The sequence below is a fragment of the Acanthochromis polyacanthus genome, chromosome 2 (assembly GCF_021347895.1).
Source record: "Acanthochromis polyacanthus isolate Apoly-LR-REF ecotype Palm Island chromosome 2, KAUST_Apoly_ChrSc, whole genome shotgun sequence".
Taxonomy (NCBI): domain Eukaryota; kingdom Metazoa; phylum Chordata; class Actinopteri; family Pomacentridae; genus Acanthochromis; species Acanthochromis polyacanthus.
The window spans coordinates 13253713-13281640 of record NC_067114.1 but is presented as its reverse complement, the minus strand read 5'-3'; the positions used below and the strand labels follow the sequence as shown (position 1 = coordinate 13281640).

Here is a 27928-nt window from a genome sequence, read left to right as displayed (position 1 = left end):
TTTAGGCTTCTAATCCTGTCAGCTTGCAGCATGGTGCTCTTTGTAATATTTTTCTTTTGCAGAATTGGTTTGTAATTTGGACATGGCTTGAATAACTTAAACCAGAATTTGCTATTGTGTAGCCCACAGATTTACAGTATTGGAGCAGAATCTTGGGTGAGCTGGTGTGCTCGAGTTACTTAAGTGAAGAGGTGGAAGGAGGGAGAGCAAGGCGGTGCAGAGTTACACCTAAGCTATTCCAAGAGAGGAAGTGATAATTTCATGCAAAATAAATAATATTGTTAGGTTTTTGTAGAGTGAACTCAGGCACAGGAAAAGAGCAAAAGAGACAGATGACATTAACAATGATTTATTCACAAAGGCTAGGATACAGAACTACAATTCCCAGTTATTGGGAAATCCCAGGAATTGGGCACAGAACTCATGGGTTGTAGGAAACTATGGTGTCCCTAGCGGTTGGGCAAAAAAAAAAAAACTAACCTGGGAAGGAATGCCGACTGCAAAAACAATACTAAAACTAAGGTTGAGCAATGTCAATAACTAGAATTATACAAGGAACTATAACTGTGCAGATAACTATAACTAAGGTCAGAGAACAGCTCAAAAGAATTACTGCACAAAGCAAGATTGCTCAGGGCTAAACTAAGGAAGTCACGGGGCAACGATCACTGTAGGACGAGTCCCAAAACTCTATGAAACTTGAATTCTGAAACTGGGCTTCTATAAACAATTAACTGCTCTGACTGAGGCGTGGCTTACTGTGACCAGAGTTTAGAGAAACTGGGAAGCTGGAGGGGGGCTTAGGGTCCAAGGAGCTGAGGAGGGGGCTGCGACAGCAGGGGAAGCCATGAAGATGATAGATGAATCAGGCGACGTGTCCAGAGGGAGGAATGGGTCTGGGCCATAGATAAAACCAGATATCCAGACAAAGGTGAGCCAGAGCAGGTGGAAGGGCGACTGAGCAAAAACAGTTACTGAGGTTCCATAGAGGAAAAAGCTGAACAAACCATGTGCAGAGAACTGACAATGGATGTTTAAAATCCAGCATCTGAGAGATGACGGACGCCTGGTTATATTGTGAGACAAGGTGAGTTGAGTGGCACTGGTGCACCTGCTCCTGCTTCAGTTGATTGCAATCAGAGATTGGCCTCACCTGCCGCTGCAGCACCCAGTGCACCTGAAAGAAAAGAAAAAACACAGGGAAGGAGGGGCCCTATCTATCTTAACAAAAATCTTCTTAAATATGCAAGTTTGATGCACAGACGTGTGTTTTAAAAAGTTTAAAGGTCGAAGAGGGGCTTTAACTTCTTAAGACCTGAACTTTGGTTGGGCTTGCACTTTAAATTTCTTCTAGTTATTTGGGATAAGGAAAAACCAATAAATGCAATAACTGAATAATACATAACATCGATTATTATATTTATTATATTTTATTGCATTTTATTAATATTATATGTATATTGTTATTATTATTATTGTTGCTATTTTTATAATTATATTTATTATTGTTATTACTTTTATTATTATCATCATAATGAACAATGCACTATTTTTTAGAAAAAAAAGATGTCCACGTAAATGGATGTCAGGGCCTAGGAGGTTAAACTGGGTATAATTGGTCTGTTCCAGTTCGATATTTGACTGAGTTTTGTACGATTTTGAAACACTGTGTGTGTTCTTTTATTATTATTATTTTCCTGACACATTAATGCTTGTGTGTCTGTGCTCCTGTTCTAACAGTAAGCAGAGGCTCACTGGGTGCTTTTTTTCTGAAGGCGGTCAGCCGGATGTGGTTGTCGGTGTTTGCTGACGGTTTGACTGTGGACACAAAAAACTGCGAAATCCAGGAGAAGGACAGCGCCCAGAATAACTGTAAACCTCTGCAAACTGCGGCCAGCGCCGTGTTCAAATGGGACTGCGGTCGTCTTCTCCGGGTGGTCGGGCGTTCAGACAGAGGTAGGGAGCTGCTGCTTTTTATCAAGGTCACTAGCAGATGATTTTTCGCTACATGAGTCCGTGCGACGTGAAGTTGCTTTGCTGTGATGTTGACGAATTCACCAACGGCCAGCGGGCTCCGGCTCACTTCATCCCCGTTTTCTCCCCGTCGGCGGTGTTTGGGTGTTTGTGGGGGACTCGGTGGAGCTGATGTCGGAAGGGAAAGCGAGCGGTGAGGGGGGGTCATGGTTGGGGGCCGGGAGAGGAGTCTTTCGTGGCCTGTGATGAGCTCCGTGGGCTGGGGTGGGATATGAGCGGAATACAAAAATCTGGCACGACGGCGTCTCACAAGTTTAGCGGCTTGAACTCCATCCTGGAGCTGTTGCTGGAAGGAAAGAGTCCCGCTGCGGCGTGTCGAGCGTGTTTATCCGACTCAGTGGCCTGCTGCCGCCCGGTCAGGCTAATCCAGTAATCTGGAGGAGAGGTGGTTGCATTTTGTTGTAACACCATTACTCCCTCATCCTCCTCCTTCTCCTCCTCAAACAAAGTGTGGATGGACACTTTGTCTGCTCCAATGCCGTGAGAGAAACAGACATTTTAATGCTGAAATAATTAGTAGATTAGTGTGTGAGCTCATCCACAGTTTGCCATCATAGAGTTAATTGACCTGTTTAAAGTTTGAAAATGTGGAGAAGAAATATATATTTTTACAGTGAAACTTCTGATGTCCACTTTTTCAACATTATTGGAAAATCTTTGAACAGTTTTGGTGGAAAAAAAGAAATGCTAAAAATGTTTCTTTAAGAACATTCACAAAATCGCTGGATTTTGGCAGATTTTTTGTGTGAATGTTCTTAAAGAAAATACTAGAGGTTTTACTGATATATATGTAATCACTTTAGATATTTTTATGATTTTTTTGTAACATTTTTATTAATTTTTTGAAAAATATTTACAAGAATTTTCTTGCTAAATTTGGGGGATTTTTTAAAATTAAATATATTAAATAAAACTTTGAAGGAATTATTAGAATTTTCTTTCTGAAGGTTTTGCAAATTTTCAGAAATTTGGCGAATTTTTTTGCTGAATTTTTGGATTTTTTTCCAGACAGGAAACAATATTTTTTGGTGCCCGTAAATGAGGACAATAGGAGGGTTAAAGAAAACCTTTAGCACTTCCAGTTTTTGTGTTAATACATTAAAGTTCTTACCATGTCTATTTATTTTTGCCTTTATACAGCCTTCTGTGAGCAGATGATTCATGGTTTGGCTCATTATTCAAGTAAAGGATTCCCAAAATGCATTATCTTCAGTGTTTTATCAGATTAAGGCCTCTATTTAACTCATATTTACATGACAGACTAAACAATCACAATCAGCTTGCAATAGAAATAATAATTAGCTGCATGTTAAATCAGTTTAAATGATCCCCAGGTTGTTGTTGTTGTCTTCATGGGCCCAAAAGTCTCCCTGAACATGGTTGTATATCGTGCTTCTAGTGAGTGCATGAAAGCTTTTTTTTTCTTAAACAAAACTCCAGTCTTGTGAGGTGTTTGGGAACAGTATCCTCTTTGTTCCCGCTGCTCCATGGAGAGGATTAATCCAGCTAATGATTGCTAATGTAAGGAAAGGGATAAAAGCACATCTGACGGAGAGGAAACCAGGGCTCTCGTAATTATTAATATCACCAAAGCCTGTGCGTGGGCTTAATGTATAGCTATGTGTGCTGCACGGGTGGGAGTGTGTAAGATTGAGGGTCTTTTTTTTTTAATGTGTGTTCTCATAATGACTTTGCACTTTTATAGCCGGGTCCTGCACATGCTCCATGTTTGGAAGAAGCTGGTTGCTAATGGAGTGTTTCAAGCATAAAAACTCTCATGTCGCTGCGTATTTTCTTTGCTTTGTTCTAACCTTGACCAGTTAATCCTGGCAGGGTGCAGGTGAGATTAGTGGTTTAACTGGACCCCTGACTCAGTGCACCTCGAGCCCACGTCGACCAGAAGGACAGCAGGGTGTCTGCGGCTTAATCTCACATCAACACTGTTGTTTTTTAATAAGGCTTTGATCGCATCAAACTATAATCTGTGTGGGTTTTTTTTTTTTTTCCCATCCGAGCAGCTCCAGCAGGCGAAACACTTGATCCCATCTGTTAAAATAATACAGATTTCTCTCCTGTTTGTGAGTCCGGTGCAGAGCAGATGCCACCAGTTGCTGCTTCATTCACAGATCCCCATTGGTTAATAAGGGCTAGGCTTCTGCTTGACAGATTTACTTTGGTTTAAGACTGTAATCTCTTTTGTGGGTAGATTAGCTCAGCCACGACCCTCTCTTCTTATAGTTTCCCCCGACCGGAGCATCACTAATATGCTTTGCTTGGGAGAAAGAAAAGGGGTCAGTTTTTACACCCTCGCACACAGTGGAGGGATGGTTTTATATTCTTGGGCCAAACTTCTGTGTAGAATTTCCTGTGTAGAGTCAGCCATTAGACTTCCTGTGCTCTGGTGGGAGGGAAGGAAGGGGAAGAGAAGCCCAGGCAGACTGTACTCCCTACTGTTGTCAGAGGTGGCCACTGTGGTTGCTGCGAGTGTGCCGCTGTCTCAGACTTGCAACAAAGCCAGGCAAGGAAGTGAAAGAGTGGATTGTGTCCTCTTTTTTCCTTCCTCTGTCTTCTCTCTGGTGACTTCTGTAATTATCAGAAAGCTTGTAATCGCAGAGTAGGAAAACCCCGCCAGGTACAGGAAAGTGTGAGGCGATGAGGAGACATTTTCATTTGTAACGTCTCCATTTTTGTTTAATTACAGGACATGTCCTTCAGTTTGTTAAAGCCACAGTGCTCCACGCTCCGAGCATGCCACAGCAGTGATAATATCTCCAACAGGTGAGCAGCACTCTCTCTGCCTGCACAGTTTCTTTACTGCCCTTTTCAGATATGCTTTAACCCTCCTGCTGTCTTCATTTGCGGGCACCAAAAAACATTGTTTCCTTGTCTGTAAAAAATCCAAAAATTCCGCAAAAAAATCCCCAAATTTCTGAAAATTTGCAAAACCTTCAAGAAGAAAATTCCAATAATTCCTTAAAAGTTTTATTTTTAAAAAAATCTCTCAAATTTGGCAAGAAAATTCTTGTAAATATTTCAAAAGAATGAGTAAAAATCTTCCAAAAACATCCTAAAAATATCTAAAGTGATTGCATATATATCAGAAAAAATTTCTAATATTTTCTTTAAGAACATTCACAAAAAATCAACCAAAATCCAGTGAATTTCGCTGGATTTTGGTTGAATTTCTTTTGTGAATGTTCTTAAGAAACATTTTTAACATTTCTTTTTTCAACCAAAAAAATGATCAAAGATTTCCCAAAAATGTTGAAAATGTTGACATCAGATGTTTCACTGTGAAAATATGTTTGTTTTTTTCCCCACATTTTCAAACTTTCAAACGGGTCAATTTTGCCCCTCAAAACGACACGAGGGTTAATTGAAATGTGCGAGAACGCCTTGTGAGAAATGATCCGCTGCTCTATCTCTGTGTCTTCCTCTCCCTCCCTCAGCGCTGTTTGATCCAAGAGAAACGTGCCTTGTAAGGAAGCAGGATGTTCACAGGCTCCACCAAACTGCCACCCACTAAAACCCCCCAGCCCGAGCGGCTGGATGAAGTGTACGCGGCCTTACGCAGAGGCTTACAGTGAGTAAACACATCTCAGGCTGTTTGTGTTGATTCCAGTGGAGGGCTGCCAGGTGAAACATCACTGGAAAACTGCTGCTGTTCAGTCTGAGATACAGCAGTAAAGACAATGTGTTTCTGTCGGCAGGTCGTACCTGCAGGTCCACCAGCTGGAGCTGGACAGTCTGGGTCAGCAGATCAGAGAAAACAAGAGGAACGGTCGCTTGGTGAGAGCTCCTGCTGTCAAACCAGTCACGCCAGTATCGACTACAGTTCAGTGTGTTAATGTGACGCTTTGTGGTTCTAAATGTTTTCTTTCCTTTGCAGGGGTCTTTGTATGAGTTGGATAAGGTGCGTTCATTTACACCAGTTGTTTTTAAGATTTGAGCACTGAAACTGTGTTCAGGTAGAAGAGACTTTACTCTAGTAGTCTTTTATTAATAATTGTTTCTTCTGCTGCAGCAAGTGAAAGCCATAGAGAGGTTCATGCGTCGCTTGGATTTCCACCTCAGCAAGGTCTGTGTGTAAACATGGAACTGAATGAAGATGAATGAATGAGCTGCAGTAATTAATGTTATTTTATTAATAGCTGTGAATCAAGGGACTGCGCCTTAGGAAGAACAGTGTTATCAACCATCTCTGTAGTTTCTCCTCATTTCTGTGGAACTTTTTAACATTTTTCAACGTATTGTTTTGTTTTTACTGCCTACAACTTTGCTAGCCAGCAACTATTTATAAAACCACTTTGCATTACCTGCTCATAATCACACGGCAGAAAAAAACACAGTTGTGATTAGCTGGTGAACACAGTGACACATTAAGGAGCCGGATATTTTTGGTAAGAGTTGGTGGAGAACAAAACAGAGCTAATAGGATGGTGAATATTGGACTTGAATTCATTAGATGAATGCTCATGTTGTTTTGTGTCTCTTGAATGAGAATATATTCATCTGTTTGTTCACGTTTACCATAGTGACTTTGTATGAAGATTTTTTTTTTTTGCTTTATCTGCTGCCATAATGACTAGACAATAATCTAATCTTTTCCATTAAATATCAAAGACACTAAATGTTAATAACTTTGCCATATTTGCCTTTCCAGCTTGAGGAACTGTACGATGCTTATTGTATACAGCGCCGACTGCGTGATGGAGCGAGTAAGATGGTGGCAGCGTTTAACTCGGCCACTGGCAGCAGGGAGGCCAGAGAGAGTCTGAGTGAAGCCAACAAAGGCTACAGGGAATGTACAGAGGTAGGTGTCCACATGAACACTGGGTCAACTTTGTTTTGGAGGATTTTGCCAAAAATGGACAAGAAAACATGTATATTCTAGTGTGAGTTAGGCTGTGGCTCATCATTACTGAATAATTTACTGAGCAATCGACAAACCAAAGTCATCACAACAGGCGATAAAAACTGAATTTTTGCCAAAACAATCGATTATTAAAATATTTACTGGTTAAACATCTGTCACTTATTGATTAATCCTCTAAACACCAAACAGTTTCTGGGCATATTTCACTTCGGTGGCATTTTTCCTCACTGTCAGCTAATTTTTCACAGCTACATAAACATCCTGCACCTCTATGGAAACAACACAACCAGAACTAGAAGGAGACAGAACTAAAAATGTCTGTGTGCAGCATGATGCGTTTAGTATGTTACAAACCATGAAAAGAAAAGAAAAGTAGAATTCCTTTAAGCATAAAGAAAAGTTGTTACCAATACTGATAAAAGCTGACTCTGTATACAATGAATATTTTAGTATTCATGCTTTGGAATTTGTTTCTGCACTTTTGCTATCTATCTATACTCCGTGTGAACACAACGTGCAGTTCAGCCAAACAGTCCCTAAATGTTTGTCACATGACTGTTAATCCACTGATGGCTTCATGGTGCCGTCAAGGAGCACAGAAATTTCAGTTTTTTACAGAACTGGTTTAGAAAAAAATGTACATACTTGCCAGTTTTTAAAAATAAGACACAGAATAAAGTAATTTTCATGAAATATCAGAATTTTGAGCTTAGACTGAGTTAGATTTCCAGGTTCCGACTCTAAAACAATTCACAGGGTTAAGTGACTCATTGTTTAAATTCTTTATGTCACTATTTAAACTTTTTTCTCTGCAGCACATGTGCTCGCTTGAGAGTGAAATAGAAAGCCAAATGGGAGAATTTCATGTCAAGATGAAGGGTGAGTCATCGTCTACCCTCATGTTACTTCCCATTTTCTCGACTCTCTGGCTCTCTGTTGGTCCAGTTCTCATTTTTCTGTTTCTGATGTTTCAGGCCTGGCTGGATTCGCACGGCTATGTGCCGGTGACCAGTATGAGGTAAGACGCACAACACGAGCACATTGTTATGCGAGCCTCTGTGCCTGCATTATCACATCGACTAATTGTGGCCCTGGCAGGTCCTCATGCGCTATGGGAGGCAGCGCTGGAGGCTACGAGGCCGCGTGGAAGTCAGCAACAAGCAGATTTGGGACAGCGAGGAGTATGTTTTCCTGCCTCTCATCACAGAACTGCTGTCAATCAAGGTAATGAAGCCAGATTTTAAGATGACATCACTGAAATCCTGCAAAAAGACGACAAACGTGTTGGTTCATCTTTTAGGGCTTCGGACAACCTTTGTACTTGGTTGTATTCCAAGTTGTAAATCTTTAAAAACAGGTCGCTAATATGTAGTTTCAGGTTGTAGATTAGTGGCTAAACTGGCTGCAGTTTTAGCCATTAAATGTTACTGGAGCAGGAGTAAAGCGTGCATTTTCAGGCTCTGTTTTTAACGGCAAATTAATACACACTTGTTGTGCAGGAGGCTTCATGTTTGCCAACCACTATTGAAACGATCATCCCCATTTTCATTGTAATGAAGAACCGTGTCTTCTAATGCAGCCTTGTGACTCAGTCTACGGCACAGAGGAATACTCTATATCAGACATTAGCTGTACAAGAGGAACTTGTTTGTTGGATTAGTTCATTGTTATTTTTGCCTTTTACATGCTTTATTGACACTAAGAAAACATATCTTATTACCGTGGCCTTATCACGACAGCTCAGAAAGCTGCTCCTCATTGTGGCTGTGATCAGAGGCTGCAGATAACGTCGGTCTGGTTGGATTTCTGTGGTCTCTGCGTGTCGTCATCTCTCTGAGGTTTGCTTGTTTTTGGTCGTCAAGGTGACGGAGCTGAAGAGCCTGGCCAATCATGTGGTGGTGGGCAGCGTGTCCTGCGAGATGCTCGACCTGTTCTGCCCCCTCCCCCAGACGCTGGCTGTGGACATCAACGACCTCGGGACGGTGAAACTGAACCTGGAGGTCACCTGGAGGTGCTTTTACCTGCAGCACACACCTTTTATTGCATCCTTTGTTTGTCTTTCTGTCCTGTTTCTCACTCTTTGTCCTGTTTTTCTGTCTCTTTTTCAGTCCGTTTGATAAGGATGACCAGACTTGCTCCACCAGCACAGTTTCTAAGCGACTTCTGTCCAATCAGAGCCCTCCTGACACGCCTTCTATGCGAGAGCAGGTGTTCTATGTGAGTCTCTTTATAAGACAAACTCAGCCTCAGCTTTTTCCACCAACTCCATCACACGTTCTTTGCTGCACTGCAGGTTCATAATCTGCATGAAGGGTTTCCACAGTTGTACACTCTTTGTTCTTACTGCATATCTACACTTCTGTGTATTTGTATCACTGATGGCTGTTATTACTGTCATTTCACTGGCTTGTTCTATTTCAGCTGCTCCCAAACTGCTTTGTGTGTAGCGGTAGCACTGATGTGTGTGAGGACATTCGCAGAGGGCTGTGTGTGAGGACGTGTGGCTGTGGGAGTGGAGTGCCTGGTGGCCGCAGAATGACCGATAGCAGTAGCGGGTTGTGTGACAGCAGCAGCATGTATGAGCGCAGCTGTGGTCCTTGTAGCTGTTTAATAGTGGTTGAGTAGAGCTCCAATATGTCCCTCCTCTTCCTCACCTTGATGAAGAGCGTGCCTCGTGGCTGGCCCAGGCAGAGCCGCTCGATGGCGGAGGCTTTCCACAGTGTCGTGGCCGGCAGGGTGACGTCCTTACGTTGTGAATTCAGCAGCGCGGCACCCCGGTTCACCTCAGCACAGCCGGTGTGTTGGGACGTAGTTGTAGCTGTAGTTGAGTTTATTGAGACCAAACTTTAGAAACAATAATCATTTATTAACCACAAGTAATCAACCTACGGCAGCAGGTCTGGGCTCTAAAAGGGTTTAGTAAATTCTGTGAATTGTGTCATTTTCTGATCAAATCCTAATGAATTAATTCCAACTTTCTTTTAAATTATGTTGCTTATAAAATCAATAAAATGATAAATGTTGATGGTTTAGTGTATAAAATAATCACAAGTCGCCAAAATCACAATATTACACATTGATGTAGGGCAGTGGTGGCACAACGGTTAAGTCTCTGGACTACAGATTAGGTCAGAGGTTCAAACCCCGATGTGGCCGCTGTCGGGCATTTGAGCAAGGCCCTTAAACCTTCCTTCTCCAGGGATGCTGTACTATGGCTGACCCTGCGCTCTGACCCCATAAAAATGCATTTGTGACATATGAAGACTTAGTTTAGTTTAATGCTATTCAAATACTGTGGTTACATCAGCTTATATTAGGATCCAGCATGTAGACAAATCTTTATTTGTAAAGCTTCAAGTCGCAAATATTTGCGGTTTTAAAAAAATGGTTCAACATAACTGCCAAAACTAGTAATTAATTACAAAAATTACAATTAGGTCACTGTCAGCAGACGGAACTAGCTTGGTTTATTTCTGAAATTCTGTCATTCGCCCTTCTGCAAGAAAAATGAAGGTTTTATGTAGAATAGAATTATTTTATTGGCATTGTGAATTTTGCAACAAAATGAATCAATAATCTCTACATTATGAATAAATATAAAGTGCATCAGGTAGTATTAAGTTGCTAGTAAACAGTCAATGTCAGTGTTTTTACAGAGTCCAGTGCTCTTATGACTCTAATGTAGAGATTATCTCATAAATCATGCCCCTCTTGTCTCTTTAAAATTCATTTCAACTGTTTACATCGTTGAAAAGTCAGCAAGAATTGATCCTAATTGAACTGAAATAACATTCATGCATTGAATCATTTGGCATGAAATGCTTGGAGCTTCACTTCTCTGATATTAAACCCTGCAGCAGGATAAGCTGACGTCAGCAGAGACTCATGAGTTGAGTCTCACCCGTTTTTCTTTTTTACCTGCCAAAAATCAGTCACTCCCTGCACTTCATATTTCATTTTGCTGCTTGAATCAGTCATATCGCTGCTCTGGATGTAATTTGATAACCAGTGTGTTTACAAAGTGCTCTGCTGTACGTGGAGATGAGGTTGATCTTTCTGTTTATTTCCTTGTTCTCAACTGTTGCCTCTCATCTCGTTTCCTTTCTAGTCTCTGCTGAAGCGTCAGGGTGAAATGGAGAATGGAACGGTCTGGTCCAACTCCTCTGAATCCTCCGATGACTCCTCCAGTCCGGCTCTGGCTCATCACACTCAGAGGCTGACGGCCTCAAACATGCTGCAAACCACTCTCACCACTCAGCTGTCGTTCACACCGCACAAGTCCAGCGCGTCCACGCCGTCGCTCTCGTCCAACCAAGAGGAGGACGAGACAGAAGCCGGTGAGGTCTTCTCTCAGGCGGATGCTGTGCCCAACGGCCATCTGCAGACTTCCTGCTCTCACAGCCTCGTCAGAGGGAGCAGCCCGGACTGTACCGCGACTGACAGAGCATCTGTCCAGTCAGAGGACCTCTCAGAAACCTCAGCAGACGGGAGCAGCTCGTGCCCCGACGTCTCCTCTGTACCTCCTGTGTTGGTGGAAAGTGCAGATGTGTCTTCAGAGGTGGTGAAGGATCTTCCATGTGAGGATTCGTCAGTAAAGACTGAACAGACTGAAGCAAAAACAGAAAACAACATAGCCGAAGCAGCAGAGGGACGCAAAGTAGATCAAAGTCGGCCAGCTGAGTCCGTCCATGAGCTAAACCAAGCAGAAGATGCTCCAACGGTGAGATCAAGAACAGGTTTACATGTGTCTTTGTCACAGACGGTCTATAAAAGATGAGTGTAGCTTTCACGACTGAAAAGTGAAGCCCGTGCTGAGCTGAAGTGTTCTAATGGCCAAGAGGAGTGACACATCAGATTATAGAGAAATCTATTCAAAAAAGACTCTTCTTATTGCCTCAATGAACATTTTCTTAATAAGTTTATGCTCTCAATTGCTAGTTTCATTTCTCCTTCAATACAGCATGGTGTAAATTACAGTCACATCGATAAAAAGATGCTGTAGAGCACGTCTACTTTGTGACTGACAGGTTGCTACCATATGTGCAGTGTCCTCCAGTTCTCAGATCCACCCCTCACCCTTCAACCAAGATGGTTGAAACATATCAAACTCAAGGCTTCAAAATTGTATCTGACAAACTACCAAGTAGCATCACAGCCGCTGCATCCGTCTTTTAAATCCAGTCTGTTGTGTCTTTAAAGTCTGATATGCTGACGGTGATATTTTAACACCTGGATTTGTTTTTCCCTCAGGTTCCTTTTCCTACTTCTATTAGTTTCACTCAAGAAGTTGAGACGGCCCTTGAAAGTTTTGACTTTCTCAACTGCTCTGATCTTGATGAAGAGGAGGGGGAAGATGAGGAACAGACAGATGAGCAACAACAAAAGAATGAGCAACGAGAAAAAGAGAAGCAGCGAGAGACAGATGAGCAACAAAAAGATGAGCAGCAACAGACAGATGAGCAACAGGAAGATGAAAAACAGCCAGAAGATGAAAAACGGGTGGATGAACAGCTGCAGAAAGTGGAGGAACAACAGGTGCACGAAGGAGAGAAAGAAGAGCAGGATAAGAAACCTGACGAGGACCAAAACCAAATGGAAGGGGAGAAAATGGAGGAAGAGGAAAAGAATGTGGAGATCTTTTACTCTGGAGGAAGGTCAGTGTCATTAGGAAAGAAATGGTTACTGTGCTGCTAATGTTGTGCTTCATTATTAAATCAGCCTGTAGTTGCCCTCTGTAAAGCAGCTATAATCACCATGTATCAAATGACAGAATATTTCACAGCTAAAGGGGTCATTCTTATGGATGAACCTGCAGAGATTTATCACCAGATCTGCTGTTTTTCTCACCTTTATGCAGCTTTATAGTGAGTTTTAGCTCACTGTCCAACCCTCAGCTTTGCTGCTTTGATTCACTCTCACTGCTTTCGTGTAGTTTTCAGGTTCAGCAGCTGTTTTCAGCTAAAAAAAACAAAACAAAAAGCCTGAAAAACACCTTGTACACTAAACCAAATTCAGATACACAGTTGGATTGCTGCACAATTAGCGGTTAATGAGCTGCTAATTGCTCTACTGTGAACAAAAATGGTGGCTTGTACACTTCAGTGGCACCTGAAGAGGAAATATACAGGAGATATGTGGCTCAGAGGCATCTTTACAGCATGATTGCTTCTCTCTGTGCTCACATTTACTGTATTCTACGATTTTAATACAGCCAAGTCTGTGCTGTCAGACGACAGAGTAAGAAATGTTGACCGAAACACAGCTCATTAAGCTGACATGCAAACCAGCAGTGTTTACAAGCTGTTTTGCGTCACAAAGATTCAGATTTTATAACCATAACGCTGTTTGACAAACTCACCATACAGGTTAAAGGCAACAGCTGGAAGCGATATTTTTATAGAGGAGAGAAGGAATTTTTTTCGCTGCTCTGTGCTGTGAAATATGCACTAGGGGTCAGTTACAAACGTGGATTTCTTTTGGAGTTGTGGTACGGAGTTAAATATAGAAGTCTCTTTTTTGTTTATTTTTATCATGTTGGAGTTTCCAGTTTAACTCCCCAGTTTTGCAGTTAAATATGTAACTCTGCATTACAAAACGACGTACAGTTTGTTAAAGAAAGTGAACCTAATTTAGCTTTTTATTAGGACAATGAATCACATAGATTAACAGACATATTGGTAAAACAGACATTTGTTTCAGCCTTACAAACCTCCTACAAAGCGAATCTTGAAGGTAGTGAATACTGGACCTTAAAAACAATACCACGGATATTTCTTGATCTATCATACGTGAATTTCATACAAACAACAGGAAACAGAAAAAAACAGCGTGAGCCTCCCTGTGCCTTTGAAACGGCACCAGTTCTCCTCGGTTCACTTCCACACAGTCTTCAAAGCACTTGGCAGCGACATTGTTCTGAAGAGAATTTGGCTGAATCAGGTGTGCAAGTGTTGTTTACTGGATTTAATTTAGATCCAAATTAAAGTGATGGATTGTCGTGGCTTTGCTGACACCACAGTAGATCTTTTCATGTTGTAGATTCCTGAAAAGTCTGACTAAGAATTACTGAGTCTGATAAAGTATTTTTCTGCCCACTGCTTGTAATTATGACAGTATGACATCAATGAGGCAGTAGATCTTTATCTTATTTTCCACGTTTGTTTATGTGACCTACTTTATGTAGATAATATGTTCACATGGTTGATGACTGACATTATTTATGTCTCTGAATAGGAGTTGCAAAAGACAGCAGTTGTGTTTGGCTGCATTTTGGAGAACTAAGGACAACATGTTGCATAATAAGGACATCTATTTAGATTTAACCCTTGTGTTGTCCTATGGGTCAAAATTGACCCGGGTTAAAGTTTGAAAATGTGGGGAAAAAAATATGTATTTCACAGTGAAGCTTCTGATGTCCACATTTTCAACATTTTTGGGAAATCTTTGAACATTTTTTGGTGGGAAAAAAAAGAAATGTTAAAAATGTTTATTAAGAACATCACAAAAAAATCAACCAAAATCCAGCAAATGTCGCTGGATTTTGGTATTAAATAATATATTAGAAGTTTTACTGATATATATGTAATCGCTTCAGATATTTTTAGGATTTTTTTGTAAGATTTTTACTCAGTTTTTGAAATATTTACAAGAATTTTCTTGCCAAATTTGGGGGATTAAAAAAAAAAAAAACTTTCATGCAATTATTGGAATTTTCTTCCTGAAGGTTTTGCAAATTTTCAGAAATTTGGGGAATTTTTTGCTGAATTTTTGGATTTTTTCAGACAAGAAAACAATATTTTTTGGTGCCTGTAAATGATGACAAAAGGAGGGTTAATGAAAATATAGAGACTTGGGTTTGCATCCATCACTATGTATAAATAGTGTAGTGTGAAAGGAGAGGTGACAGATTATGTGTGATTCTGTCAGTTGGAAATAAGATGTTCCTTCCCGGCAGAATGCTTGTTGTCTTTACATCGGTGTTTTTCTTTCACCTGACAGCGATGAGGAGGAGGCAGAAGGTCTTGAGATCCTTATGGAGGCTCCAGAAGGGTTTAGGAACTCGGATGAAGATCGTTTCTCAGAATCACAGGTAAATGAATTACTGTTGACTGTTTTTATGACCAAAAAAAGAAGAAAGAAAAGGTGGTTTAAAAAAAACATTGTCCATCCATAAAGGAGTCGAGTGTGGGTGATGTGCAGGATTTGGGTCAGATTGAAGTTCCTGAGGAGAAGGAGGAGCACAGCGAGGAGAAGGGAGACGGACGACACGGTGAGAGGTTTGTCAGTTGTTTACAAGACTGCTGATGTGAGAGGTTTGTTAATTTGCGCGTTTTTTACCCTTCAGGAGAGAAACCATCACATGACCAGGAGGAGCGTCCCTCCACTCCCAGCCATTTGGCCACTTCAGTCTTCTAAGGACGCAGTGGAACCACGCTGAATCCATTTCTCCCACTCAGAATTACTGGTGCCATCTCTCACTTTACACTGCGGGACCGGAGGCCTTGAGGATGTTTCATTTATTGCTCAGACAAACAAGCTCTTCCATTATGGTGGAGTTTGTGCACACATTTGCCTTGTTCTGACCAAGAACGATAAAAACCTCGAGGTTGTCGACTGCCAGTCTGACGGTAATCATTCTTATGACATTTCATCATGTTGCCTAGATTAGAGGTGGAGTCAGCAATTCTAATCTGATGCATTTTTTTTGTCAAATTTAGTGAAAACTTCTCATGGTGTGCTGGCTGTCTGTTTAGTACCGTGTTTGTCCACAGCCCTGCCTCTGTAAATGGGAAACAAAGTGACTTGGACTGATCCAGAACACTGTTCCAGAACAGGATGGAGGGGGGCTGTGGGAGTGAGAGTGAAGCTAAATATGCTAACAAGCTAGATATGAACAATTGTTCTCCAGAATTGCAGACTCCACCTTTAAAGCGCGACACCACTTAAGTTTACACTTTGATCAACTGCTCCTGTCATGTGAAAAATCCATGTCCAAAATGTCAGCATTTCAGGAACAGCTATGAGAGCGGCCTTGTTTTTGGCTTTATTACAGTGCTTTTTATTTTTAAAGTAATCATTTTGAAATGGTTTTATGAGTTCAAGTTTGTCTTTTTCAATCTACAGTGAAGCATACAATCAGTTACTGAGCTGCGTTACAAAGATATCAGTATTTGTGGATGTGAAAAACTCCAGAGGTTATGAGTGTCAGTGTTAAATCGGTGTACAGCCCACAGCTCTTTCCTTGTTAGAGGCAAATACTTCATGAGCATGTGATGTTTGTCTGGGGACATCGAGTCATTTCCAAACCAGGAATGTACCCTGAAAACGAAGAGGACCATTCATTTTAAGCATCAGAGACAGTTAATGAGAACATTTATGCTCGGATTTAATGTTCAAAGCTGTACCTGAATGAACATGTCGTTATGTAAACACTTGAGAGGTAGAAGTCTCTCTTCAGAGCTCGTTTTGGTTAAACCTGAGAACAATCTGCAGTGTGGAACTATATTTAAACCTGCATGTGTAGCTGCCTCACGCTGCCAGCATGTCTGTATAAAAAGCTCAACTGATAAGTGTGTAAGCTCGGCTCCGCTCCAAGGAAGCCGTCCGGTGTGTAACTGTGTCCAAAAGCCGCCTCATGGGGGGCGCTATAGTCTTTCAGCGTCATGCTTCACATGTTTCTTCAAAAGCCTCGTCATTCAGAAAGTGCCTCAAGTGACAAGAGATGTAAGGATTTAAAATGCCACGACAGGAGAGATCAGGCAAAAGATAACAGTGTTTATTTTCGGAATTACTTTAAGAGTGTGCACAATAAGAGATATTTACTGTTTCATATAAAGAAATGTATATGTCTTGAAATGTTCAAATGTTTATGTTCAAAAATGTTTAAACTTTATAAAGGTTTCTTTAAAATTAGCACATCAGTTGTGTTGAATGAATCCGCATGAGTGTCTTTTTTTTTTAAACGTCAGAACAGCATGAAGCACAGCCAGTTTTTCCCCAAGAAGAAATGCATTTTAAAGAGTATAAATGAGTACTTGTCTTTATGGCACGCTTTGGCTCAGAGTTAAAAACTGAATGTCAAAGAACACAAAGGCGCTGTTTTGGAATGGACTTCTGTTTGTTTCCTTTGTGTTCATCTATATGTTAGCTCATCTTAGAGAAGTATTCAGCATTAGTAAGATGTGGAACAAAATAAATATCTAAAATCACACAAATGCTCTAAAACATTTAACCACCAACGTGTAAACATCACCCAAAATCTGTGCATCAGAAGAACTTGCATCCAATTCCTGTTGCTCATATGAGCCTAAAACCAGCAGTGCAATGTAACAGAAAAACACCAAGAACTCTCGAAATGAAAATCCAGACATACTGAACTACAGCACAGCTTTCAGTGCAATAAAACCTCACAGATAAAACAGCATGATGGAAACAAGTTGATAAAAATCCTCCAGTTGTCTTCCTTTGTTTGAGCTCCTCTGAAAATAAAACAAAGTAGAAATATTTGAATATTATTGTCACTCACAAAGCACAAAAGGTTTGACAGAGTATAAGTTTCATATTCCTGTTATAATTTGTGTCGTTTCCTCCGGACATAAGAGCGACTCGCCGTCGTCCTCACTATAATAGTTTTAATATGGTTTCCTCTCTCTGGATCTGACTTCTTACTGTCCAACTACCAAAATCCAGATGATGATAAATGAGAACAACGTGAATATTCATCTAGGCTGCTTTTAATTACTGCAGTGTTCACTTTATATTGTTACCCTGGATTTTGCCTGTCAGGCTGCAGCTAAAGCCTCTGATTGGTGAACGCTGAATGTGCAGCTGGAAAAAAAAAAAAAGCAGCAGGCATGAATCAGGGCTGGAGAACATTAATGCTCTCCTCTGCACATTCTTCCTTTTAAATAACACTCTCACACAAAGTACCACAAATAAAAATCAAGTCTCAGTATCTTAATTATGAAAATCTATGTACTAGGACTTAAAATAACTAGTTTCTGAGATGAGCTGAGCCTAAATCCAGAAATTTCAGTGCCTGAAAGTGGTTTTCTTTTAACCTATGAGATCACCATGCTAACGTATTTAGCTAAAAAGGAGGTTACACTCAGTGTTTGGGACTTAAATGGGCAGTTATGCATGTGTGACAGCAAACTGTAAATGTCACGCCACCAGAAGAACCTTCATGTGTCCAGCTGGTGATGCAGGCATGTGTATGTTATGTACGGATACGAATCGCGTGACACAAATATGTAGCGGTTTGCGGGAATTATTGGGACTCGGAAACACCCCACAGTGTAATCAGTTCTTCATTCTAAGATTTCCAACAGATAAGTTCCATCGATTTGTTGTAGGATCACAATCATGTGATCGTCAGCAGGTAACTGACACAGTGTCCACTTGTTGTCATGGTTACCGTGATGCTATCTCACAATGGGAAATATTTAACAAATCCGTGGATCCAGGCTATAATTCTACAATTTCATTTAGCGGACGCTTTTGTCCAAAGCAACGTACAACACAAGCAAGAATTCAGACATAAGGAAAAAGCTGCATCACTGCCAAAATCTAATCAGTTGGTCCTTGTTTCGTTTCTGACTTTCCCTGATAATTTCATACAAATTCATTTGTCTGTTTTTGAGTGATGTTGCACACAGACAGACGGATTCACACACGTCGATTCTCACAGAACTCCACGGCGTTCCTTGGCAGAGTAATACCAAACTGCACTCAAAGTGCACTGAGTGGTAAAATAAACATCTGTTCCCTGGCATGATTAACAATTTTCTACCAGTTTTTTTCCCCTTCCAGACTTTGCAGCCACCATAATGTATTTTTAAATATTTCTCATCATCCTCCAGTTTAACAACTTATCTCTTTACACTGAAGTGGGCGGCACACAAACAGTCCATTTTGTGTGAAAGAAGAATCAAATGGGGTGTTAAACAGCTTTTATTATGAGAGCGTACAAGCACCTGATGAAGCAAATCTAAGTTAAGAAAGAAAGTTGATCATGACATCCATCACCTCTGACTGACACTCGTTACTCCTGACTAGGGTTAGAGGTTGAGACAGCTAATGCATCTTGCTTCAAAGAACACCGCTCCGTCCTACCCAAATACTCGTAAAGATGTTTAACTGGGAGTTGCAGCGTTGTGTTTTCTCACCTAAATGCTTAGCGGCTGCTCCATGGATCCTCCCAGCTTCACTAAAGCATCACTGAGTCCAGCCTTCAGCGCCGAGTAGTCGGGTTGTTCAGAGTACTGCAGAGTCATCACTGCAGTCAGGTAGGTTTGAAACGCACCTGAACCACGATACACACAGAGACATGTTACCACACAGCCGCTGTCAACCCTGTTATACGTTATAGAACAGGGGTGTCAAACATGAGGATCGCAGGCCAAAACCGGCCCTCCAGAGGGTCCAATCCGGCCGTGCGACGACTTCGTAAAGAGAAAGAATTATAGAAGACATTAGCTTCAAATTGTAAATTTATAAAATTACAAATTTAAAATAATTTTGAGACCATGACAAGTTGCTTTGATCATAAAGTAAAATACTAGATTGTTCACTGTTCTTTTCATTTTGTGTGTCATTTTGTATTTAGTTATTTTTGTCTGACTTTTCTCTCATGTTTTTGCTGTTTTGTTTCCTTTTGTCTCGTTTGTGTTATTTGCCTTATTTTTGTCATTTTGTGTTTTACTTTATTCATTGTTTTGCGTATCGTTTTTGTTGTATTGTGGGTTTTTGTATCGTTTATGTTGTTTGTCTATTTTTTTGGTCACTTTGTTTCTCGCTTTTATCATTTTGTTTGTCTCGTTTGTGTAATTTATGTAGTTTTTTGTCTCGATTTTGTCATTTGTTTCGTGTCGTTTGTCTCATTTTTGTCATTCTGTCTCATTTTTGTTATATTTTGTCTTATTTCAGTTTTTTTTGGTCTTTTTTTTTCTGACTTGTCGCTTTGTGTCTTGCTTTTGTCGTTTTGTGTCTCATTTTTGTAATATTGTGCCTTGTTTTTCTTTGCCTTTTTTTTCCTTGTCGTTTGGATCATAAACATCACTATTATCGTTCAGTTCCAGATACCTGTGATTAAATATTCTGTTCTTTAATAGACACTCTGATCTCTAAGTTGTAATGTGTAAATGATAAACTGAGGAATAATGTTGTTGAAATTGAATTTATTTTTCTTAAGAAATTTCAGTTTGTTCATAAAATTTGTCCAAAGATAATTCCTTAAATGTGACCATTTTCAGAACGTATTTTTTTGCACTAAAACAAAAGAAAAATGTGGAGTTTTGGTTATTTATAGGTGATTATCTGATTTTACTGGTCCGGCCCACTTGAGATGAAACCTTGAACTAAAATGAGTTTGACACCACTGTTATAGAAGAAACATTTAAACTTACTGGAAACTTTCTTCTTCCCGAAGCAGTGGCTCAGCAGAGCTTCAACGTCCTCCATGTACCTACATCCAGAACTTATATTTAGTTATTTGGATTTCATTTGTGTTACAAAGTGTAGCTCTAAGTGTTTTTTCTCTCTCACTTCTGTTTCTGGGCTGCAACCTGGTCGGGCTGAGTGAGTCCAGTCCACGGCAGCGTCCCTGTGTGCCAGTGCAGCATGCAGTAACCCAGAGACTGCAGGTCACTGCGGCGAGACGGAGCTGAAACACGGTGATGCATCAAAACAACACAGCAGGTGTTTAATATTCCTGTTTTACATAATCAAGTAAAATGCTGTAAGAGCTTTTTAGACTGAAGAACATCACAACCAGCTTCAGAGGAGAAAAATTAAATCAGTCTCATGTGTGACAGATGGAGAGTGGGCAGAACGCCGACGTCCTCATGGAAGGAAGAAAATAAATGTGGTACTGTGCTTAAATTACAGTTTTATATATGTATATATATATATATATATATATATATATATATATATATATATATGATGAGGTGAAAAATAATTCTGTGACACTGGTGGAGGGTTTTAGTTTACAGATGAGGACTCCGTGGACTCACCTGCTCCTTTATGAGCGTCCAGGCTGATGAACTCTACGGTGCCCTCGTGTGGCGTCCTGCTGGCTTCACGGTACTCCACATGTTGACCTCCTGGACAGTACCTGAAGGCATGGCAGTATCCTACCAGGTAAACCTAACCACACACAAGAGCAGTGAGTGATCATTTCAGCCATGGACACTCACAGACAACACTTCTGAATATTCCCCACCTGTGATTTCTGTCCTTGTGTTATGTAGATGTTTTCTGCGTTAATGTCAGCATGAACGTACTCGTTTGAATGGATATACTGCAGCACGTCTAGCTGCAGGGAGGAAGAAATGTTTCAGTTTGTTAAGAAAGTGGGAATTATTTCTAATAATTACTTTAAATGTCTTATTTGGAGACTAAACTTAACCCTCGTGTCATCCTACAGGTCAAAAGTGACCTGGTTTAAAGTTTGAAAATGTGAAAAAATATATAGATTTTCACAGTGAAACTTCCAATGTCCACATTTTCAACAGTTTTGGAAAATCTTTGAACATTTTTTGGTGGAAAAAAAGAAATGTTAAAAATGATTCTTAAGAGCATTAAAAAAATCAATCAAAATCCAGTGAATTTTGCTGGATTTTGGTCTTACAGAAAACATTACAAGTTTTACTGATATATATGTAATCACTTTAAATATTTTTAGGATTATTTTTTTTGAAGATTTTGACTCATTTTTTGGAAAATATTTACAAGAATTTTCTTGCCAAATTTGGGGGATTTGTTTTAAATAAAACTTTTCAGGGAAACTTTTAAGGAATTATTGGAATTTTCTTCCTGAAGGTTTTTCAAATTTTCAGAAATTTGAGGATTTTTTTCAGACAAGGAAACAATATTTTTTGGTGCCCGTAAATGAGGACAACAGGAGGGTGAAGAGTTTTATGAAAACACTGACTATTCTACAGGCGAGCTGAAGAACAACTTTCTCAGACAGAAGCTGGTTTTCTTGCTCAATGACAGAGTGCAGAGACTGGCCCATGCTGGGTAAAATCAGAAACCTGTAACGAAAAAAAAAAGAAAATCCCACAGTCAATGCAAAAATACTTTTCTGTAACAATGTGTGAATATTCACAGACAAACTTCCCACCTGTATGAATCTGCATGAAGACCAAAGCCGACGCAGGAAGGAATCCCTAAAAAGTCCATCTTGTTTTGTTTGATCCACTTATCCACTGAAGAAACAAGAATGATCACGTGTGATGAATACTGCATGTAACATTACACTCCTGAAGAGCCGAATATAAAGAGGAAAACAAGTTTTTGCTGATGCTGTATTTGTATTATGAAATCAAGCTTTTATGTGACATTGTGTAACCAGATCACAAGTAAAAGAACCCTTCTTGCAATCTTTCTCTATTTTACACGGTAGCTGTTAGTCGTTCTGAGTCTGACTCATTTCTGTGTGACTTTCTGTCACCTCCTAACATAAACACTAAAATACTGTTGCTAGGTTTGTTTTAACAAGGTCATTTACTGTGTAGTTATCATCACAACACATAAGAGGCTGAGTAGAACAAGTAAAAAAGCATTTACAGCTTTTTGAGGCTAAAACCTGTTAAAACACACACTAAAACATGAACTACCGGTCAAAAGTTTCTCCTTCACTGCTTTTTATTGATTTGCAGTATTTTCTACATTGTAGATTAATACTGAAGATAAATACTTTTTTGTTTACAGCATAATTCCATATGTATTCTTTGATAGTACTGATGTCTTCAGTATAATCTACAATGTAGACAATAATGAAATAAAAACCATTTAATGAGAAGTTAGTCCAAATCTTTGACTGGTAGTTTACTGAACACTCACCAGATGCAGGTTTAGCAGCTCTCTGCAAGAAGTTCTGCTCATTGAAGATTTTTCCGTCTTTAGCAGCCTAAGAGTAAAAATAATAAAGATAAATTGATTCTACACAGTGAAGTCAAAGAACTGAAGAAGCATTACCTACAGAAATAAAGAACAAAAAGCAGTTAATGAATACATAAGTTAATTATTTCTAAAATAATAGCACCTCAGTGACACAGCATCAAACAAATTCAAACTCTAAAATGTCCCACAGGCCTTGGCACTTACCAGTTTCAGGATGTGATTTGAGTCCTTGGAACTAGACAGAGAAACTGAAAAAGAACAAACAATATCATACAACCATTATAGTTGTACTTATTATAAGTGCTCTTTCTCATTAATTTATGGTTTGCTTAATTTTTATTGTTTGTTATGATCTATTTTACTCTTACAACACTTTGTATTCGCTTTTAAGGATTTAACAGTAACTTTGATATTACAGGCTGTTAACTTGAAAATTCATTTTATTTCCCCTGATGTTCTGAACTCAGTCTCACCTTCATAGATGAGCTCTGTCGTGCTCTGACTCAGTAGCTTCATCAGTATCCACTTCTTGCCCGTTGTGTCCGTCACCTCCTCGCCTTCCTGCAGCGGCTCCACAGCAGGCGCATGCTTTGCCTTCTTGGCTTTACCTCTTCCTGCCACGGCACATTCAACCAGTAACTCCAAATTAATTATGTTGGGAAGAGAAGCCTAAATTATACTCTTACTGCACATTTGTTTCTTGCACTTTACTCTGACATCCTGATAAGTCTGGTTATGGATGAGTTTGTGTGCAACATCTTGTATTGTGAGGAAAGAAAATAACCATAAGGAGAACAATTAAAAAGACTGTTTGGAAAAGACTGTAAAAGATTGATGTAAAATGCACCATAAAAGAGCAATTCCTATTTCAGTGACAGAAGTATTGTACAAATATTGACCAAACTGTCAAACATGAAGACTGTTTAAGGAGTGATTTCATTGGCACCCCAAATTCTTCCTAATCTGACCCACAGAAAACCTACCCAGGAATTAGTCTGATTCTTAGACCCCGTCTAAGAGCGTTTACAACCCCATCGTCATTCGAGACCTGGAGTAGATACAGCACCTAAACTTTGTTCTAAACCTGTATCGTTTAAAGCCTTTAGATTAACTTGTTGTGCACAACGCAAGAACACGAAGATACAGAAAGGCACATTCAGTAACATTCAATTTAAAAACTTCTTGTTTTTTTGTTTGAAGCCAGAGAGTTGAGTGGGGTCGCAGCTCACCTTTTAAAGGAGACCTTGATATCGTAGAGGAAGGAGGAGAAGCGACAGAGGAGCCGTCTACTGCTGAAGTCTCTGCTGTCCCGCTTGCTTTAACTGACAGCCTCTTTTTTTCTTCCGCCTGCTTCACAGCCGGACTGGACAGTTTGGACTTTCCTCTGACTACATGTGAATTCAACAACAATCGACATGGATTAAAGAAGATTATGACGGCAAAGAAGAAAGAAACTGTTGTGTTCATAAGGCACTGAGTGATCAGACTGAACAGTCTGCTCACCAGATCGAGGGGATTTTCCAGGAGGAGATGAAGAAGAAAGCGAATCTGGCACCAGTTCTGCATCAAGTTTGAAAGTGACCGTGGGCTGCCTGAGTGGAGAACCCTGACACCTGACACCATTATCTGTGGATGTAAATCACAGTTCTTTGACTTCTAGGAGAACAAGTGTTTGACACTAACGTGTCTATGTCCCCCGCCGGAGACATGGATTTGAAAGTCAAAGTCAACAAACGCTCGGTGTGACCTTGAAAATTATGCGAAGGTCACCCAAACTGACTGTTGTCGGGGGATCATCCTAATACATGTTGACATCAAGTTTGACGAAGATCCGACAATTCCTTCATGAGATATCGCGCAGACAAGGATGCGGGACGTACGGACGTACGGACGGACGGAGGCGAACACTAGGTCCCCCTCTTCGCGTGTTAGCGCGGCGGGGGACAAAAAGGCAACGTCTAGTTTTATTTAGTAAGCATTCGTTCTGCTCAGAAAAGGTTGTTACTTAATCTGTTGTTGAGTGTGACTTTCACCTGCTAACGAGCAAATATTACACAGCAGGGATCCAGAATAACTTTTTCATTGCTGCGACCTACTTTCTCATTTGGTCCCACCTCCCACCTTGTCACAGATAAAACACAACACTGATTGAACATCTTCTTATTGACAGAAATAACAATTTAGCAATGTTCCCAATACGCCTCACATCGCAGGCTGCAGTAGCTGCGGTGCTCACACAGGTGTGAGACCAAAAATTACTTTAAAAGGAGTTAAACTAGGATGATGTAATGTCAGATTTGTCCAAGATGAAACCAGGTGATTTTTCTACATGTGCATTTCACAGGAAGACTGCATTTTTAAGTGTAAATACCGCAGTACACAGAGGTTATAAAAGTACTACTTTCCACCACTGTAGTTAAACCGGCAGCTTCAAGTGCCGGTTAGAGCGACACCAATACAGCTTTATAATCATCATTCATTCTCACAATGAAACCACTTGAAATTCTAACTGGCACAGTCTCAAAAACAGGTTGCAGTCTGGAGCCCTGCAGAGGCGCTTCATCAGTTCATTCATGCTACTAAATTTATTTGCTGTTATTTCTTTTATCTCTTATCAGAAAACTAAACGTAGGAGCCATGAATGAATTGTTGTTTTATTATATTCTTAAGTGGCATGTTAATTGTTGTTAGTGTTTGTTTGGTTATGATATTATTTTGTGATTATCTTGAATAGAGAATAGCCGGTCACATGCACGAGTGTAGATAATGAAGCGAATATATTTACCTGTTCATCTGTCTTGACGTTTTTTCATTGTTTGAGGAGATGCGCTGGGTCACCATATTTTTTGTTGACCGCTATTTTTCTTCAATCGCTTTGATTACTTTGATTATGACTTTGTGCATGTTATCACAAGTTGATTATCTTTTTTCTTTAATAAAAGGTTACATTGACTCTTTACTCGTCTTATTCAAATCTCAGTGGAATGTTTTGTTTAGTGAGTCAGACAACACTAAACAAAATCTTCCAGGTAAAACTGCTTCCAGAGCATTTTAATTATTTACCTTCAGTCTTATCTTTGACAGGAGAAGTGGAGGCCACCGCAGATGAATCATTGCTCTTGTTGCTGAGTTTAACTTGCCTGTCCAGGCGAAGGGAGTTACGGGTTTTTTGTAGCGCAGGACGAGTTAAAGCTGGAGATAATGTTATATCTGCAGGGGCAGCAGAAAAGGAGAATTTATGTTTCAAAACTTTCTATCACCAAACAAAGGCTGACATCTAAGGATAACATTAACTGAATGTTTAATAAAATTTTGCAAAGATATGTTCCCTTACTTTCCCTGGGCTCATTACTGGGGCTTGAAGCACGGTTTGTCTTCACTATAGATTTTGCTGCTTCTGTCCTTGCGGGTGTAGAGAGACTTAAAGAAGCAGTTGAGCTTGTAGGTCCACATTCAACAGCAGCAGAGGGAAGTTTCTCCCCACATGATGGACAAAATCTGAAACCAGGCTGCAGCTTTGTCCCACACTGGGGACAGAAATGGAAAGGCATTCTGCAAGAGTGAACACACACAAACAAGGAAATTAGTACAAGGCATTAATACAAAAAAGGGATGCCATGAAACAATTAAGTATACACTATGTTAAAACTCATAATGAGCAGATGAAGAGTGGGGTTATAGATTAGAAATGACTCCAGGAACAAGTCACACAGAGGTAGTTGATGTTGTCTCACTCTTTCCCCTTTCTTGGGGTCCAGGATCATGTTATCAGACACATCTTCCCACAGATGTCAGACATGACATCTGGGGACAGAAAAGTGTTTAGCAATGTCCCAGACTGACACGCCAACAGTCAGCATGCCAGCAGCATGTTCTTGTCTTTCTCATGCCACTCGTGGAATTGTGTCATCAAAATAAAGCTGCATTTTAAGGTGACCTTCTATGGTCAAAGGAGTATCATGAACGGATGAGGGTGTGGTTAAGAAACTGCCAGTTACAAATCTTTTGTAACTAAATTTAATCCTTTTTCTAACTGTAACGACAGAAACCAAATTTTCACAGTACAACGGTTAGTAAATCTGTTTTAAAAAGTTTAAGTAGTGCACATTTTATCTGTCTAACACCTATATTGCTTGTGTGAATGTAATTGTCACAACCAACACAGTCACTAGTACTGAAAACTACCCAAACTGTGTTTCTGACAGTGATGGAGAGACATGATCTGGTTTAACCATGGCAACAACAGGAGGACTCTTTCTTCCCTTCATTTGTCCAACTTCATCAAATTAAAAACACTTCTTCTTGTGCAAAACATAAGTGTAAAAGTCAACTCATCTAAAGCTAAACGCCATTCTGATTTCATGTCAGGGTTGAATCTCAAACTGTCCCATAATAGAAGCAGCTAGTTTCCCTTAGCCTGTTACTATTAGCACTGTTAGCAATACGATACTGGTCAACTCACTCCCCGGACAACTCATTCCCCAGAAAGTGACTCCCCAGAAAACTCATTCCCCATATGCTTAGATTACTTACCTATAACTAGCTGAAATCCATGGATGATATCCTTTTACACTGAAAGCTGAAATACCCTAACCCTAACCGGGGAGTGAGTTGACCAGGGAGTGAGTTAACCGGGGAGTGAGTTGTCCGGGGAGTGAGTTGGCCTTAGAACATGCTCACCACTTTCTCTTCAACCAGAAAACCAAGACAGGACAGAACAATTCACGTTAGCTAGCTAATACTGAAGCTAAACTGTATAAAAATACAAATATAGCGCATGAGATAAAAAGCAAAAACATCATCTTGCAATTTATTTTGTATTGGATCCAAAAAAAACTGGTACCTTCTTCAAAATGTCCCGGGGAGTAATAAAAAGCAGATAAAGTGATACTATCTTTCAAACCGCTCAGGAAGTTTGGGTTTAGTTTCTTCTTCTCTGGATAAAAACAGTCCTGTAGCTGCTGGAGCTGCTGCCTCCTGCAGGAGCTCACGTTAACTGCAGCCAAAATGTTTCCTCCAACAGATGGAGCTTTTGCCAGCTCTCTTTTGCCACAACTGATAATAAGATGAAGGTCAGTCAGGATCTGTACAGGGAGCGTTATGGCGGCG

At 40.2% G+C, this 27928-nt stretch overlaps 2 protein-coding genes across 5 annotated transcripts; one reads left to right on the top strand and one right to left on the bottom strand.

Moving 5' to 3' along the window:
* The first annotated feature begins 1789 nt into the window (after window positions 1-1789).
* On the top strand, window positions 1790-16822 carry LOC110967226 (rho family-interacting cell polarization regulator 1-like). Of its 2 annotated transcripts, XM_022216767.2 has the most exons (17): window positions 1790-1956; window positions 4736-4812; window positions 5484-5617; window positions 5745-5823; window positions 5924-5947; window positions 6059-6112; window positions 6698-6847; window positions 7726-7789; window positions 7885-7928; window positions 8009-8134; window positions 8773-8921; window positions 9019-9127; window positions 11019-11630; window positions 12161-12564; window positions 14909-14999; window positions 15086-15179; window positions 15255-16822. In XM_022216767.2, the coding sequence occupies exons 3-17, from the start codon at window positions 5526-5528 to the stop codon at window positions 15323-15325; spliced, it is 2163 nt and encodes a 720-aa protein (XP_022072459.1). In that variant the 5' UTR covers window positions 1790-1956; window positions 4736-4812; window positions 5484-5525; the 3' UTR covers window positions 15326-16822. The 2 variants fall into 2 exon arrangements, with proteins under 2 accessions (XP_022072459.1, XP_022072460.1); XM_022216768.2 differs by lacking the exon at window positions 4736-4812.
* Window positions 16665-27788, bottom strand: vrk3 (VRK serine/threonine kinase 3). 3 transcript variants are annotated; one of them, XM_022216769.2, is made up of 16 exons: window positions 27663-27788; window positions 26154-26371; window positions 25883-26029; window positions 24323-24445; window positions 24049-24207; window positions 23293-23433; window positions 23024-23067; window positions 22760-22826; window positions 22038-22122; window positions 21846-21948; window positions 21135-21227; window positions 20926-21058; window positions 20456-20573; window positions 20317-20375; window positions 19078-19214; window positions 16665-17388 (listed from the first exon to the last, which is right to left on the bottom strand). In XM_022216769.2, the coding sequence occupies exons 2-15, from the start codon at window positions 26368-26370 to the stop codon at window positions 19078-19080; spliced, it is 1626 nt and encodes a 541-aa protein (XP_022072461.2). In that variant the 5' UTR covers window position 26371; window positions 27663-27788; the 3' UTR covers window positions 16665-17388. The 3 variants fall into 3 exon arrangements, with proteins under 3 accessions (XP_022072461.2, XP_051794361.1, XP_022072462.2); XM_051938401.1 differs by lacking the exon at window positions 27663-27788 and adding an exon at window positions 27353-27490; XM_022216770.2 differs by lacking the exon at window positions 24323-24445.
* Window positions 27789-27928: the final 140 nt, after the last annotated feature.

What these genes read in the sequence shown, in the direction of transcription:
- vrk3 (XM_022216769.2), bottom strand. Translation starts at nt 26,370, where the DNA reads ATGCCTTTCCATTTCTGTCCCCAGTGTGGGACAAAGCTGCAGCCTGGT. An exon ending in TGTCAAAGATAAGACTGAAG is followed by an intron (nt 24,446 to 25,882) that starts GTAAATAATTAA and finishes TTACATCCACAG; the next exon opens with ATAATGGTGTCAGGTGTCAG. An exon ending in CTTCATGCAGATTCATACAG is followed by an intron (nt 21,949 to 22,037) that starts GTGGGAAGTTTG and finishes TTTTCGTTACAG; the next exon opens with GTTTCTGATTTTACCCAGCA.
- LOC110967226 (XM_022216768.2), top strand. Translation starts at nt 5,526, where the DNA reads ATGTTCACAGGCTCCACCAAACTGCCACCCACTAAAACCCCCCAGCCC. An exon ending in GCCTTACGCAGAGGCTTACA is followed by an intron (nt 5,618 to 5,744) that starts GTGAGTAAACAC and finishes TTCTGTCGGCAG; the next exon opens with GTCGTACCTGCAGGTCCACC. An exon ending in GCTACAGGGAATGTACAGAG is followed by an intron (nt 6,848 to 7,725) that starts GTAGGTGTCCAC and finishes TTTTCTCTGCAG; the next exon opens with CACATGTGCTCGCTTGAGAG.